General features: G+C 37.0%; 2 protein-coding genes across 3 annotated transcripts; both read right to left on the reverse strand.

Moving 5' to 3' along the window:
• Positions 1-2,217: 2,217 nt before the first annotated feature.
• On the reverse strand, positions 2,218-9,311 carry LOC113282756 (synaptotagmin-5-like). Its single transcript, XM_026531823.1, has 12 exons — positions 8,959-9,311; positions 8,710-8,865; positions 8,499-8,619; positions 7,435-7,556; positions 5,853-5,954; positions 5,641-5,715; positions 4,833-4,912; positions 4,152-4,302; positions 3,827-4,057; positions 3,084-3,380; positions 2,807-2,920; positions 2,218-2,646 (listed from the first exon to the last, which is right to left on the reverse strand). Exons 1-12 carry the CDS (start codon positions 9,061-9,063, stop codon positions 2,497-2,499), a joined length of 1,704 nt encoding a protein of 567 aa, XP_026387608.1. The 5' UTR covers positions 9,064-9,311; the 3' UTR covers positions 2,218-2,496.
• Positions 9,312-11,503: 2,192 nt separating this feature from the next.
• Positions 11,504-15,979, reverse strand: LOC113282755 (putative chloride channel-like protein CLC-g). Of its 2 annotated transcripts, none has more exons than XM_026531821.1 (7): positions 15,695-15,979; positions 15,405-15,605; positions 15,135-15,312; positions 14,390-14,652; positions 13,952-14,221; positions 12,680-13,808; positions 11,504-12,187 (listed from the first exon to the last, which is right to left on the reverse strand). In XM_026531821.1, the coding sequence occupies exons 1-7, from the start codon at positions 15,874-15,876 to the stop codon at positions 12,020-12,022; spliced, it is 2,391 nt and encodes a 796-aa protein (XP_026387606.1). In that variant the 5' UTR covers positions 15,877-15,979; the 3' UTR covers positions 11,504-12,019. The 2 variants fall into 2 exon arrangements, with proteins under 2 accessions (XP_026387606.1, XP_026387607.1); XM_026531822.1 differs by having other exon boundaries at positions 15,405-15,577; positions 15,695-15,832.
• Between the last annotated feature and the right edge of the window lie 1,009 nt (positions 15,980-16,988).

Consider the following 16,988-nt stretch of genomic DNA (forward strand, 5'->3'; position numbering starts at 1 on the left):
CATTTTCTACCTCTTCATCATTTTCTTCCTCTTCCTTCTCTTCATCATTTTCTTCATCGGCCTCCTCTTCATCATTTTCTTCATCTTCCTCCTCTTCATCGTTTTCTTCCTCTTCCTCCCCTCCATCATCATCGGTTCCTTTAAATTCTTCTTCATCTTCATCATTATTAGCTTCTTCCTCCACAATTTCATTTTCATTGCCTTCAGGGTTAGTTTCGACTCCGACCTCTTCTTGATCATTATGTTCCACTCCTTCTAGCTCAACTCCAGATTCAGCCACAGGTTGTTCCCTAAAATAATTTCAAACCTATTCTTCTTCTTCTCATTCTTGTGGATGCCTCTATTATCTACACCTAAATACTTGTCACCGCGAGGGGTAGGCGTATGATCAATCGAGGTTAAGTCATTTCCTCTCTTTTTCTTCACCCTATCAGGATTCCTACACAAGAATTACAATTGATTGATTTACTAAGCGTAGAACAAATAATATAGAAAACAAAACACTCAAAAAATGGTGATTAGGTTTAATTACGGTTCGTAATAAGACATAAATTACAAATCGTAAATAGTTACGGTTCGTAAATAAGGAATCGAGATCAACCGTAACACAACCACGGTTAGTAATTCAGCTATAGTTACCAACCGTACTCACTACTTCAAAAAATCCTAACATACAGAAAGATGTACGGTTGGTAACTTTCATTAAGTTGCAAACCGAAACTCAAGTACGGTTCGTAAGTGAGATGCAAATATGAACCGTACAAAGTATTTGAAACATACAGAAGAATGTACGGTTCGTAACTAATGTTTCGTTACCAACCGAACATTAACAAATTTCTCAAAAGAAATAAAGTACGGTTCGTATTTGGGTAGTTACCAACCGTAAGTTCTTCAAATTATGCAGGTACGGTTGGTATCTGGGTTATTTGCAACCGTAACTCACATGCAAAAATCATTTTCCAGTTTCAATTTTGATCCAAAACCCTAATTTTTCATACAAAACTAACTTAAATCAAAGAATAGACTAAACCCTAACTGGGTTTTTCGAAACATACCTCAAATAAGTCATTGTGCTTGATTTTGACGGTTGAGGAGTTTCAAATTGATGTTCTTAACCTGATGGAGGATTTGGTTCATTAGAACGGCTACAATCTTCGTCAACCTTCTTCTTCGGCATCTCTAATATAGTTTCAAATCAACGATTATCAATTTTTCAACTCGCCAATTAATCGAAGAGGACGATGAAAAATCAGTTTTAATGGTGGTAGAGAGGAGGAGAATAGAAGAAAAAGGAAAGTTGAAAAAAAAACTGTTTTGATTTTCAGTTTCAATTGGGTTAATAGGGAAGGACAATTCAGTCTTTTCAACCACAAAAACAAGGGTAAATTAGTCCATTTGAGGTGAAAAGGGTAATCTAATCAATTAACAACCCCTATAAGACACCCCTAACCAATAATAGGGATATTGCTATCATCCTTGCCGCCCCTCCAATAGAACCACCCGCCCCTTTAACAGGATTGTTTTTCTTGTAGTCGTTTGTTGATTCCTTGAAAAGATGATTCTTTTGAGAGCAGAGGAGAGTCTGATTGTTTAATTTCCAGCCAGAGAATCTAAAAGTGGCATATGAAGATAAGGTACTGCTATATTAGCATTAATGAGAGAAATGATGAAAAAGACAGTATGGGAGAGTCAAACGATTGTTTATTTTTCTTCATGTATTTGCAAGTTTTGTGGAATTGTAGTTGAAAATGGGAATAATGGTTTCAGCAGAAATGATTTCCCAGCTGCCTTTGGTTTTGATTTTGGAAGCTATCTTTTTTATATTCTATCTATCCTCTTGCATTTACAAATATACTGTTGATGTTAATTTAAATAAACAAATTTAGGTGGAAGGAGCTGCAAATGAGGATGGAAGAACTCCTGGGATACTTGTACTCATGCTGGTCTCAGTTTCTCTTAAAATTAAAATCTTTATCAAAAAGAAAAAAATAAGGAGGTTGTGGTTATGTGCAATTCAATTCTAAAACTGAGTTTTGAATCCAACACATGTCAATTTACACTGAACAATTTCACTACCCTCACCATGAGCAAGTTTCTATTTGAAACGGCAAGCGGGTAATTAACATGTTGAACTCGGGGGCAAGTTTTTAATATGCAATCCGAAGGTTTTTTACTTTCGAGTGTATATCATATTGACTTAGACATGATGGCCAGGGGGAGTTATAACCTAGGTTTATTGACTAAGATATGCGTATATCTAAGATTAAAGTTTCCACATACTTAGGTACCAAGTCTTCTATCCCTATACACATGAATAGAAATAGAATCCTCTCATTTTTTCCCCTTTCTTTTTTTGTCTCTTCTATTTACCGGTGGTTTACTTTACAGACGTTTAGCCATAATCATAACCAAATTAAAATTTTGGCCTTTAATATAGTAAAAAAAAAATTGCTACCCTGGGCTCCTGCCAGGCTTCACAGCCGAGCCTGTCACACATCATGTTGAGTCTCTGTATATTGGTTGTGCCGACCACTTGAGATGCAAATTCAGCTTTCCAGATTTGGCACCATCTAGAGGGACAGTGTCATTGTATTCCCCTTCCAGAATAACCCTCGTAAGTGTAATGATGCATCGCCCGATATAGTCCTGGAACAAGGCAAATATTAGCTTAATAGTTCCAAGGGGAAAATAAACTTAAAACATAAACAGTAGCTACTTTAACATGTTCACTTATATCAAGTAAAAACGATAAATCAAAAAAAAAGAAAAGGAAATTATGCTAGAATGTGAAATTTAGAAGACATACCTTCCCAAATGTATCATGATCATAAAGTTCCAGTACTAGCATATCGTGTAAACCATCCTCCACAACAAAGTCAAAAGTTTGGTTCCAGACTGGATTCAGACTGTCATTTACAACCTGACAACAGTAAAGCTTTTAGAAATAGGGAAAGTTCAAGCAAAGATGAACGTAATAGACATGGTGCACGTGCATGGAGCAAAAACCAAACAAATTGGGTCCAACCCATCAGAGAAAAAAGAAAACCATACGACTCCTGTACTATGTGAAGTTAGAAAGTTACCCTAGTTTTATTTTTGGTTCCCGCTTTCTTCAAACTCAGTATAACGTAGGGATCGGCCTTTCCCAGCATATCAGTTGCTGGCACCTCCTCAGCTGAAATCACTGTCACAGAAAGTACTCCTCTCACTATGACCTCTCTTTTCTTTTGGTTGGCTGCTTTCTCAAGATCACCAGCCTCAGTTCCATCAGACCCAGATTTGAGGGCTTTTTCGAGGGATGTCATTGAGAATTTTGGAGCAAAAGGATTAGTAAACGAATTCTTCATGCCAAATGGAATATACAAAAGCTCCAAATGAACCTAAACAAAAAGCATGATACAGTTGATTAAAACTCAAGATAAGGATGTATTGATTCCACAAAAAGAAAAACTCAAAAACATTTAGGATTGCCATTACTTAGAAACCAGTGATGACAGAGTTAACTGAGACAACCATCTGCCAAGGTATTTCTTTGCAGATAAGCTATAAGCGAATAGATTTAGCCTCTACAGAGCAGCAGTGTGTTTAGTAAGCAAACACCATCCACAGTGCATCATAAGCTACAAAATTCACAAATGGTCTAGATATGAAGATAATAGAAATATCTTACATACTAGTCCAGGTCCAGCTAGGAATTTCTCAGCAAGGGGACATTCTTTTCTATATGACATTTTTAAACCAAGAACGACACAAGAGATTAACAATGAACAATTCTAAAACATGCATCGCGGAAGAAGTTTAACTAAGAGAAAGAAAACTGAAGTACCTGGCCCCTGTTTTTCGTGTCTCTCTGGAGATCCAAATCTTTGACCAACTTCAGCCAAACATCCTTCACTTTACCAGGCTCAAGGTCTTTCAACAACACTTGTGCACATCCAATCAGTTCAGATGCTTGAACTCCTTCATCGTCAAAAATTTTGACTATCAAATGTTGAGTAGATGCATCCTCGACTATGAATTCAAAGTGCTCATTCCAAATAGGATTCAGCTGATTGTTCTGCAGAAAATTATTCAACAATTAGTTTTTTAACCCCATGGGCCGATAACTAAGTTAAAAAGAAATATTCGAGAAGGAGGAACAGCTCACTTACAATTGTTTTACTTTTCTTCATTCTGTCAGCTAATGGGCGTATATACACTACAGCATACGGATCAGATTTCCCAATGATGTCCTTGTTTGTTAATTCCTTAGCCTGTACAAGCTTCACTTCTAATGTCCCAACAGGTTTCAGCTCTAGATCACTAAACCAGCACAAAAAGAAGCAGGTAGAAGTTTGTGATACACTAAGACGGATGAGCACTGAAACATGAGAGCATCAAATGTAACACCAAGAAGACAAGCGGTGGAGTGGCTTAGCACCCAGCATGCAGCAATGATGCACATCCAAGTCCAACCAATAATGCAAAGGGTCTTACATCAAAGGTCATCCACACAAAAAATGTTATGCATTCAAACCATAGGTCTGTGGGCAGTTTTGTATACCTACTATGAATTTATCTAGTGAAAAAGGAATCCTAGAGTTTGGAGCCTTGGTTGGCTAGATAAACTAAACATTTTCTAAGCAACGCTACAAAATCCAATTTGATCTGGTTCAGGGGAGATCTAGTGGTCCAAGAAGCATCCACCAGTTACACACCTTGACCCTATGTTATCTTATGCATGGTTGGAAATTTCAAAAGTTTCAAGAACATGGACGAGATCATTAAGTTTGGACTAGGATTGACCCTTACGGCCACAAAGGTGATAGTAAGTACAATAAATAAATCCATACCTATAGTCCCCAGGTATGATGGGAATAATTTTCCGAACTGGCCATGTTATAGAATCTTCAATTGCATCGCGTATCGTGCTCTGCACAAAAAAGGTGCAATTTAGATAAGTAACCTGACAGGTGCTATCAAGGAATAAAATCTGGGAAACAGTAATAAAATCTCTATTGTATTCTAGAATTCATAATAATAACTAGGAGTTTCATCCAAAAACACTTCATGTGCAAGGTTATCATTATGAAATCTACAAAGACTCGTGAACACGACATAATCAACATTATCAGCGTACAAACATATATTAGATAGACATCAAAAAGTTTAATAGTCAGGGAAATTGAAGTGCATAAAGGGTATACTACTCATAGTATTCCTATACGAAAACTTGATCTATGGTATATAACATTATCTAGGGGATTTAAACAATCTTACACTTATCAGGCCTGATGTTGGTAACTTTGATATTCTTCATCAGGCTAAAAAAAGCTTCAGAGATATATGGACGACTTACATATATGGAGACTGGGACTGGGAGGGTAGTAAACAATCTTCCTAACAGGTAAAATCATCATTGGTAAACTACCCTAGAAAACAGTTTACCCAGATGAACTGTGATTCTGTCATTCGCAATCGATCCGTTTAACAGAAATAAGAATTGAAATGGTTCATACAAGTAACGCTGAACCTCGATAGCATTGGAGAGTAAACTACCCTCCCAATCAATTTGCTCAGATGAACTGCTCTTCTATCATAAGCGGTTGATCCATTTAACAGGAATAAGAAAAGAAATGGCTTATACAAGTTTGACCGAACCTCAATAGCATCAGAGATTCCAGGAATAGATGATACATCACCACCAACAACTTTAAGTGTAAAATCCAACTTCTTCTGCAATCCAATAATTCAGAATAATTGTAAGATTAAGTATCATGTTAGTGTTCAGAAAACGGGCACTAAGCCAGACTGCTAACAAAATTTTAAGAAGAAGCTTATCAAGGAAACTCCTGTCAGAGAGAAAACTGCACCTTATGCCTCAACGAATAACAAACAGCTCCGAAACAAGGAAACTCATTAACTAGTGGCTTAAACATTAATCTGAAAACCCCCGTGAAACCAATGTTTTTGACCTACATAAGTTTCGAAAGGAAGAAAGATCAGCTAAGCAGACAATAAGGTGAAAGCAAACAAAAATAAAATAACAAGGTTGTGTACCTGCAAACATGAAAATGGATGCCAAGTAATAGAAAAGATGGGCATGCGGAGGTAATTTTTCTCTCTAACAGAAACAGGCATAGTCGCATAGAGAACGGTAAATAAATTAAACCAATTCTCCTAATATTTTGGAAGAGGTCAACAGGCTAATATATCGACCAGTAAACCAAATGTACTTCTATGAAATTCGTATTTTTAGCCTACAAGGTCAGTGACTCAGTGGATATAGGTAACTGAAGAAACTTATGCATTCATATAATTCCACAACAGGAGGAACTACAAAGATGGGGAGATAAACATAACATTCCAGAGGCAGAGATGAGGAGATAAACATTCCAAAGGCGGACAAATGCATAGAGTACTGGTTGCAGGATCACAATGCTGGTCTAGTTCTCAAACTGAACTAGGATACAAAGTAAAGGTTGCAAACAAAAACAAATAAAGTACTAAATACAAAGTGAATTAGATCATATGTATACGGTTACAATTATCTATGCTCTCAGTGTGCCTATGATGTAGCACCATGCGACACTTAGCTAGTGTGTATCATCTTACGATTCTGTTTTTTTTTTCTTTGGAAGATATACCCATTATTGAAATGAAATTCCAGTATTCGACCAAAGAAAAAAAGGAAGAATCAATCACATTCGTGATGCAATCATTCCGGTATTACAGCCAAAGGTCATGAAATACAAGATGCTCGTTGAATAGTAGGAACCTAAATTTATTTTTACGCCGAGAGATATTCAAGAAATTTTTTTACAGCCTCTTCTAGGGCAAACAGAGTAATATTCCATAGAAAGAAGAAAGGAGTCTCCCCCCTTTTTTACCCGAAAGCTCCTTTTATTCCCTGGACTGGTCAGTACCTAGCCCGGGCCATTTCTTGCTTTTTCCAACGCAATAAATGATCATTTCTCTGATTTGAAGCAGAAATACTTGTTTGCATTTTTTAAATCAGAGAAGATGAGTTGATGCATCATCCACTGCGTTGGAATAAAGCAAGAAAGGGGATATGGAAAAATCGGTAGACGCTACAGATTGGATTGAGTCTTGGTATGGAAACCTACTAAGTGATGGAGAAGACAGAATGGGCTACACAAGAGGACATGAACATGGCCAAAGTGACATATAAGCTATTCAGAACTGTAAATTTCTCCATTTGCTACAAATCATCAACTCGGCCAAGTTACAAAAACATGTTTTCACTTTTCAGCCAGTTAAATGTTAATTTTTACTGTTCTTGTATTCTCTTTTGCCCCTTTTAAAGGTTATAACAAAGAGCATATTGGTACAAAATTGGCACTCAACAATACAAATAAACAGTACAGCAAGATATATGTACGGTATCCAGTATATGAAAAAAGATAACATCAAAACTGAGAACTAAAACATCACCTGTATAGGTAAAGAAACACCAAGTTTCGTCTTGATATCAAGTACTATGCTTGGATTCCCATCCCACTGCATCTCCAACTCCATTGTAATGCCATCCTCACCATCTTCAATGATTGAAACTCCTTCATAAATGATGAACCAGTATCAGTTTCACGTTCCAATAACAATACAACAAGCTGACTAGTTAAAATAAAACATTATAAAGCAAAAACAAATCCCCATTAAATCAACACAAGCTGGTGAAGCACGTGCTTAAACTCCTCATTTTGTCAATAAAAAAGAATAATTCTGAGTGTCAGTGCTTAATTGCTCATATAATGTAAAACATAGAATTAGGAGCACTGGTTATTTAACTAGTGTGTGCTTAATTAATAGAGATGTTCATGATAAAAGCAGCAATTTAGTGCCATTTTTCATTAATAGTAATACCAACTATAACTTTCTTTAGCTAAGCAGCAGCATTAGACATCCTTTTGCTTGCTTGAAGATAAAGCATCAGGAGAAGTTTCAAATAAAGGATTCATTATTAATACGATATGATATGCAGAACATCTCTAAATCCATTTTTAATTGTTTGAAAACTACAAAACAATAAATTTTAAGCAAATTTCCTTGTTGTGCAGCCCTGTTATCAGAAGGTACCTATGAATTCCCTAAGGCTGGTGTTTGATACCTAGGGAATCAATTCCCTGAAATATGAGCCATTTCCACGGAAAGATTTTGGGGAGGCAGGGAGAACTACAATCATTCGATCTGTGACTAGCTTAACAATCTGCTCTAAGTAAGCGAGCATACATTGACTTGTCTCTCTGAGACCACCCGAATTAAGTCAAGCTTCAAAAAATGCCTAGTAAGAAACATTTTGATTCAGAATCAACAGAACACTCCCCTAGAATGCCTTACCACTTGTCACAATCTAAGTAACACAGCTAAGCGAACAACAAACCAATTCGTCCAAAGAGCTAAATACTTAACAAGTCCAAGCATCGAAAGCTATAAAGTTTACGCTAAACTAACTAACATACAGGCACCAAAATTGAAATTAGTTTACCAATAAAACTAACCTGTAAATTGTGGAGCAACAGTACCAAGTGTCAACTTAGAAAACTTAAGTGATGAAAGTATAACAGGTCTATATTGCTCAAGAACGGGTTCAACTGAGGTTTTAATCAGTTCAGACGCCGCCTGTAACAACAACCACAGTATAAATTACATTTCAATTTCAGCTCATAATCAATTTAGAGACAGCAACAACACGAAATTACAAATTATTACCTGGTCAACATATGGCCAGATCTTAGAGAGCTCCAGATTAAGCCATGTTAGCTTTTGTTTCTCTGAGAATACAACCCATGATGGATAAAAATCTAATGGAAGAAGCTTTTTAGAATCTTCAACTGTCATCTTTGAAAATGCTGATACTGTTGCTGCCTTTAAAACAATGATCATACAAAAAAAATCAAAAAAAGGAAAAAAAGAAGAAAAAAAAAAGTTTGTTCTTTTAATATTGGTTCTTCTTCTTACCAAATCAGATCGACGTTTTGATCGATAATTCTCAGAACGAACAAAACCCATTATCAATCCAATACCAACAGTGATTCCTATGAACAACCCAAAGAAGAAAGACATGATTTCTGATTTTCCTTTTAGGGTTTAGCTTCTGCAAGTGAAGAGTAAAAAAAAAAAATAGGTTGGGTTTAGTTGAAGCAGTTATTTTTAATGACCCAGCAGAGAAAATCAGATAGGAAAACGGTATTTAATCATCATATTATTGGAAGAGAGGGCGAGTGATTGTGAGTGTGATGATAGATAATGAATGAACATGAAATTTTGGTTTTTTTCGTTTTAATTCACTCGGTTTCCTCGTTCTAACACGGGGTTAGTCGTGGGAGAGTTCCGGAGATTTTAATGTATTTGAGTTTTCTCCTGCTAGTTCTGAGGGAGTTTGAGGGAATCTCTCCAAATCCCTGTTAGTCGTGGGGGAGTTTAGAGGAGTCTCCTAAACTCCCTAGAAAACACCTGTTAGTTGCTGGGGAGTTTAAAAAAAGCTCTTGAACTCCCTGTTAGTCATAAAACCCTACAATATTAGGGAGTTGGTTTATTTGGGGAGTTTGAAGGAATTTTTAGTGTATTTTGGTCTCACAACAAATCTCTCAATAGAGTAGAGATTTTAGTGTATTTTGGTCTCACAACCAAATTTGGTTCAAAATCTTTCTTTTCAAATCATACGGATTTCTCAAATCTCAGCAAGAAAAATGTTGTTCCCAACATGATGAAATGATTATCAGATGATGGCCATTATGATACGGTGAAACATTTCTATGAAAATATTAGGATAGTGATCTAGAGTCCATGAAAACGTGTGGATATATAGATTTGTTTAGATCTACATATCCCGTAAGATGCACCAGCAAACAAAAATGTAGAAGTCTTCACAATTAGCGCTTCCCTGAGTTGAATTACATTACCACTTCTGCAACCACCGTCAAAACTATTTTCTCACCACTACCATCACCACCTATAACCAACCACTACTCCCTTAACCACCCCAAATAAGAACCCTAATTTCAGAAATAAATAAAGGGAGTTAGAATTGTATGGAGACCGTTAAATTGAAGGGGAAAAAAATTATCTCGTTGCACAAAATAACATTCTATTGATACAGAAATATGATCATTTTCATTTATTTTTTTTCTTTTCATTAAAGATCAATGTTATTTACAAATGAGGGTTTATTGTTTCTTAAAAGAGAATGAGTTAGGAGTGAACTCTATCAAACTCCCCCAAACTCCCTCTAATAAACTCTCTCAAACTCCCTACACTCCCCCAAACTCCCTGAACTCAAAAACACCAAACTCTCTCAAATTCCCTACACTCTCTCAAACTCTCTCAAAATTCCTGAGATTTAAAATACACTCAACTCCCCAGAAATCACTCGAGGACTAACCCCCCTGTAATTATTTAGTCTTTTGACACGTGACGACGTAAAAAGCATCTCGAAAGTGTAAGAATTTATTTTATGGGCGGTGGCGCACGGCGTGCACCGACAGATTGTTCTTTCTGCCGTGCTGTGTGCCCGCTCCTTGACAGGCCATTGAAAATGTGAGCTAGTAACGGGCCTGCAGTGGCTTCGTAAGATCTGACTGCGTTACCTAAAATTAGTCCAAATTGAAAAAATTAACATATCTGACTTCTGAAAATGGAGGGAATATATCTTTTTGCCGACACCACTATCTGCGCCAACAAGGCCACAGAAAAATTTCAGACCATCACCGAGCCAATAAAGGGAAATAAACAAAGACCTGTATACATCCAAACTTTACCAACCCAGGAACCAAATGAAGCAAAGGGTATCAATTAGAAACTTAATAAGGTGGTGCACTTGCGCAGTTGGTGTAATGAATACATAAAGTTCATTATTCATAAAGGCAGTTCACGTGTAAATACAAACAGAATGTCTTACGAACTAAGTTTAAGCTTTTTAGGCGTGTAGGGTACCCTCACAAACTTTTAAAAGAAAGATTTGTTTCATATTTTAATGCCAATGACTTCAGGTATGGATCTTGGAACAGTTGGTGGTAACTTGGTACCGCTTAGCTGGTAGCTGTAAAGTGCTCATGTATATTTTTCTGAGAACATTTCGAGCTCTTTCATTCATTATGTTCTAATGCTACACTTTCATTCAGCGCGAATGGCGCATTCAGATAATCTGGTACTAGACGAACTAAAGATGTCTGTTAACTCGTGCAATGCAAATATGCCACGGCCCTGTAGAATTAATGAGGGCATATCTTAAGGTGTAAAAATTTACATCCAATGGAACTGTACAACATGAACTGACACTACTAGATCGACTCATTTAGAAATTTCAGCTTGTAAACACTGAAACCTAGCTAAAATGTACTAACTTTGACTTTACCTATTTACGCATTAAATTCCTGCAAGCTGCAAAAATAGAAAAAGAAAACAAAACGAAAAACAAGTAAAGGATATACAAGGGCATAGAGAGTAAAAATGAGAGGAGAAAAGATGGTTTGGGTACTGTTGCAGGCTATCAGCATTCCCAGTCTAAAGTCTTTTAAACAAAACTGAAATCAATATCATAGCTGCGTATAGTTTTCTTACATTTTGGATGAACTTCTGGATTCTTTCCAGAAAAATTGGCACCAGACTCAAGAGACAACTTGTCCTTTGACCATGTACAACTTTAACAGCAAAGAGAGAAGAAAATACAATAGCAAGACTATGATAACTAAATAAAATTTTCAAATAGGCCATGAAAAACTGCCCAGCAGTTCTGGAGACCTTCTTGAAACTCAGTAACGAGGAAAAAAGAAAAAACTAAAGTTGATGCTAAAAAGTTACTGTCGGCGTCGTGAAAAGATATAAACAAGGTTAATGACTGCCATAAAGCATAGGAGAAGGTATTTATGATGCCGTGTTTGTAGCGATGATATAGAACTTGCTCATCGAAATAGTCATTTCTTCATGTTTCTCGGCTTAGAAGAGGAATGCACACAGCATGTTTCTGTTATAAATTAAAGAATAATCATGTACCTCTTGAGGGAGCTCAACTTAGGCGTGACTAAACTAGATCCACGCCATTTACAGGGGATGACCTGGAAACTTTATACAAACTGGAAACTCGAAATCGTATTCTGTTCCACTTGCTCTTAAAGAGGAAAGGATGCAACCCCAGTATATGCTCAGGCATAAAATCGTGTCTTGTTAATATACCAACGACAGGTAATCTCTGCATTATGACAAAAACAATTATATTAAAACCACAAGTCAGCATGAACACAAAGTTACTTACATAGATGAAAACCAATTTCACGTGCTAGTCATCCAATTATAAGCTTCAACAATGAATAAAGTGGCAATTCATGGATATTAAACTCATGTATTACATATAAACATGAGGAGAACTCCGGTGCTTCAGGCTAGTATCATGTCTACAAGATACAAGGCATATTAGTGCATATGCCTAGTGGAAGGAGTTTAATCTAATACAGGACGTCAACAAGGGGAGTTCGTGGAATGACAACAATCATTTTGATGGTTGAGTTTGTGCTCGACTGTTGAATATTGTATCCAACTCCACCAAAACACACACCAGAGTTGACATCCTGTAGGGAGGACCCATCAAACCAGAGCCTGCTCCAACAATGCTTAGGTCTAGCAGTGACGTTCTAAATTAAAATAAGTAAGAAAATGTTAAAGAAGAGTACAAAAGATTGCTTACACTAAAGGTCTTCGGTATCACCAACATATGTCTTAAACCAGCTTCTCTGAATATCATTACAGCCTTCGCTAATGACATTGTCTCCACAACAGTATATGGAGAGCTGTTTGTAAATGGATGCAAGTCTATAAACATCTCTAGCTCTTCATCAGTCAATTCTATATCTTCTATCGAGTCACATTTGCCTGATCCCCGTTTGCCAAAATCATCTGCACACAACTGCCCAAAGGCATGAATTCCTGTGGGTACAGGACTGGGCAAGAAAGCTTTCTTCTTTAACAACACGATAAGATACTGCCTAAGGACTAAACCATACAACACCGGTGTCATTGAGATTGGAGGTTCATCAATCACAGGAAATCCATTATGCCCTGTGGTTTTTAAGACATGTACGATATTCCTAACCTTCTCAATACCGTTAAAGAACTGAAGCGGACCCGTGACAACATCACTGACTGTTAGCTGCCTCATGTATGGCTCTGCGTGAGCTTCTAGGTATGGGAACCCCTTCAACTTCATGATAATGTCATAAATATTGCCATTAAAACCATCAGCCACTGCTTTAGATATGAGTAAAACTAACATTATCAGGGGAAGCAATAACAGATTGTTGGTAAGTTCTAACAGGATAACACATGTGGACACAGTTATCCTCATAGATCCACCGAGAAGAGAAGCAGAACCAAGTACAGCAAAGAGGCCATGGTTGAGGTTAGAGCGTGAACCCAATAATATTCCAACGAAACGACCATAAGAAGCCCCTGTTACGATAACAGGGACAAATAGACCTGAAGGAACTACAATCCCGTAACTAATGACACTTAGAAAAAAGCAGGTAACAAAGAAGATTAGAATCGATAAAAGGTTGAACTCAGCATCCGTGTCTTTGCTGAAAAGATTCTTAATGGCATCATCATTTGTATTGAAGAAAAGGCTTGCTAGATCATTGTAGTGACCGGGTGGACACTGATACTTCTTGTAGTTACCAGACCTACCAATAGTTGGACATGCTTCATACGAATCAGCTGGACAAGGTCGGCAAGGTGCAAACCATGGTAGACCAAATAGTAGACATGAAGTAATTATAGAGATCGCACAAGCGAGAAGTATTTTATATGCAACTCCTTTTCTGAAACAGTGAGACAAATGAAGGACAGTGAGACATTTAATTTCTTCAGAAAAATAACTTCATGGAATGGAAATTACTTTTTCATTTTATGTTGATGGATGATGATGACGATAAGACGATCTGAGGGAAAGAAGTATACTTACTCGTTGATGACACTATATACTCGTAGGGCCTTATCCAAAAGATAATTGTATAAACCTCCCAACAATCCTCCAATTACTGCAAGAACCAGCACAGGAGGTACGTCTGCAATGTGATAAGCAGTATTTGCTGAGGTCACATCAAACATTATCAGCCCACCCTTACCAAATAACCCACAGTGGCCGTTGTTACAAACATCAATGAGAGCCCGGAGTACAATAGCAACCACAGTCGTTGTGAAGAATGTTCTCCAAAGTAGAGAACTCTTCCACCTGATAGATTAAAAAATTTGAGGTTAAAATCAAACAACGAGAACTCTTTTCCACAAAGATCTAACAGTTCCAGGTGGAACCAGAATCCATAAAGCAGCAAATGGGAAAGAGATTTGCAAACATTCGCGAACGAGCTACAATTTCGCAACCAATTAAGTTATGCAATACCATGATGCCATTTCTTCAAGAGCAAAAAGAACACCACCAACTGGTGCACGAAAAGCAGCAGCAATTCCAGCAGCTGATCCACAAGTCACAAGATCACGCCTGTCTCTGTCATTCTTGAACACCCGTAACCATTTCCATGTCATCCCATATTTCTTAGATCCACCCTGCCCCAGTAATGCTGCTACACAAGCACCAGTATGCACCATGGGTCCTGCCTTGCCAACTTGAAGAGAAGCTGACACGGCAGCTATGCTACCAATGATCTGTTAATAAGATAACAGACTCCAAGTCGTCAGCCTTTCCACTGGAGCAAAGAAACATAAAAACTATAACGCCAAAAGGTTACTGTGTGGATAAGATCGAGATGATACAATGAATGATTATAGGTCAGATTTTATCCTTATGATTCAGTAGTTCATCCAAAATTAACCCATCATCCATTGGTTGTAACTACTAATAAATGAATTATCCATTCGCAGGTTATTTCAGATCTTTGGATTATAATGTGCAATCCCATTAACATTTATGTTATATTTGAATTCAGCATTGCCGCATTGGTTATTGAAACTAGGTGTAAGCAGCATCCTCCTCCTATATCCTAACTAAGATATTTTCCATTTCCATGGAGTATGTCATTCAAATCAATGGATTTTAGCATTCCACTTCTACAGAACTGCTCCCATACGATAAATAAAACAATGCAACAGTAAACTCTACGGAAGCAAAACCTAAACATCTTACTTACTTTTATGACCAGAGTTCTCGGAGAAAAGATTCCAGGGGCATCCACACCATTTAAGTAAGCCTTTACTTCTGGTATACCAGAACCAGCTGCAGCAGGTGCAATAAACGCCGTAATGACTGACGAAAACAAAGTGAGACCCAAATTCGAAAGAGCAAATACTGTGAACGCCACTCCAAACCTGCACAAAGATTTCAAACTTTCATCCAAAAAGAGCAAGATTTCAAATCAAATCAAATCAAAGAATTTAAAGAGTTTTGTGAGTATAATTACTTTCTGGCCAACATCAGATTAGAAGTAATAACAAACTTCATTCCAGCAATATTCTCAACAGCCAAATTATTGAAGAAACCAACAAGCCCAACTGAAATCCCAATAAGGAAACACAATATCCATTTCATACAGATATACTGAAATATCTGAAAACTCCCACGACTTCTCCAATCCTGCTTGAAGAAATCATTCTCAGTTATCCTGAAATAAACAAGCGATCAAATTACAAATAGAACTTACTCATGATTTAAGATCAATTTGTAGATAGAACAGTACAGTACAGTACTTACTCATAATCTAAGCTTTCAATTGGGCAAAATTTAGCACCAACAAGTGCAATTTGAGATGTGACATTAGAAGATCTAAGAAGTGGTGATGGTGGGAACTGATTATGATTATGATAATGATCAGGGAGTAATGGTTCCATTAAACCTGGAGATTCTTCTTCTTCATTATCAGTCTTAACTTCCATCTTTAGGGTTTATCAAAGAAGAAAGTGATATGGGTTTGACTCTTGGTGTGCTGGTTTTATTGGTTTTTTGAGGAACTGTCAGTCCCAGTCCGTATTAAAAGACTTGGAGTTAAGACTCCTTGTTCGCGAGTGGATTCTGTTTTGTTTTTATTTCAGGGGAGAGAGTTTCAATTTTGTTGCATTTTGTGGATTATTTAATTTGATGATTCTGTTGCCATGTGGAATATTCAACTGCTTCCGGAGCAGTATCACAACTCACAAGGGGGGCTGCTGAGATTCAAAATTGGGAAACGCTTGTCAAGTGTCCGTATAGGTAAGGCTTATAGCCCGTTTGGACACAGAAGTGGAAAGTGTTTTTGTTTCTCCAGAAACATAAATGCTAATTTGACTTATTTACTTTTAAATATCGTTCTCAGACTTTATGCTTAAATTAACTTTTTGCTTGTAATTCTAACATTTCAGGTTCAGTAGCTTATGTCTTGTATGATAAACAAGCTAATACTAGACATCTCCTATCTAAGTGGAGTTTGGGCACATTCAATCAAAAATCTCTGAGTTGCAACCTGAACTAACAAAATTTCAAGCAATTGATATCCAAGGAAATCAAACTTCTCAGGTTTTATCTATAGGGAAACAAATTGAAGCACTAAATGACATTCAAGCCAGCTCAAACAGACAAAAGTCAATAGATACTTTCTACAATGATATGGATAGGAACTCAAAATATTTTCAAATCAGAGCTAATCAAATAATAGTCGGGAATAGAAATTGATTCACTCCAAGCACCTAACGACTCATGGTGTCAAGAAAGGTCTTCGATTGAACAACTTCTGCTCACTCATTTCAAGAACATCAGTTATACTTCAAATCTTGCAGACAATTCTCATTTTCTTCAGCATATCCCTACTTGTATCAACCAGTAAGAGAATAATGCATTGGTGGCAATCCCAAATTAAAAAGAAATACACAGTGCTTTAATGTATATGGAACCTTTGACCTCTTCAGGGCTCGATGGCTTCCCTCCAGGTTTTTATCAAACTCAATGGGAAGTAGTTAAAGATGATGTTTGTGAAATGGTACATGCTTTCTTTCATTCAGGTCATCTCTTAAAG

Source organism: Papaver somniferum, chromosome 5 (assembly GCF_003573695.1).
Source record: "Papaver somniferum cultivar HN1 chromosome 5, ASM357369v1, whole genome shotgun sequence".
NCBI lineage: Eukaryota > Viridiplantae > Streptophyta > Magnoliopsida > Ranunculales > Papaveraceae > Papaver > Papaver somniferum.

Bases quoted from the DNA above. Each gene is read 5' to 3' on its own strand.
- LOC113282756 (XM_026531823.1), bottom strand. From the start codon at position 9,063: ATGTCTTTCTTCTTTGGGTTGTTCATAGGAATCACTGTTGGTATTGGA. The intron at 5,955-7,434 runs GTGATGTTTTAG...AAACTTATGTAG, and splicing joins GTGTTTCTTTACCTATACAG to GTCAAAAACATTGGTTTCAC. The intron at 5,716-5,852 runs GTGCAGTTTTCT...ATTGGATTGCAG, and splicing joins GTTATTCGTTGAGGCATAAG to AAGAAGTTGGATTTTACACT.
- LOC113282755 (XM_026531821.1), bottom strand. From the start codon at position 15,876: ATGGAAGTTAAGACTGATAATGAAGAAGAAGAATCTCCAGGTTTAATG. The intron at 13,809-13,951 runs GTAAGTATACTT...TCACTGTTTCAG, and splicing joins GTATATAGTGTCATCAACGA to AAAAGGAGTTGCATATAAAA. The intron at 12,188-12,679 runs GTAAGCAATCTT...GTCATAATGCAG, and splicing joins TGATACCGAAGACCTTTAGT to AGATTACCTGTCGTTGGTAT.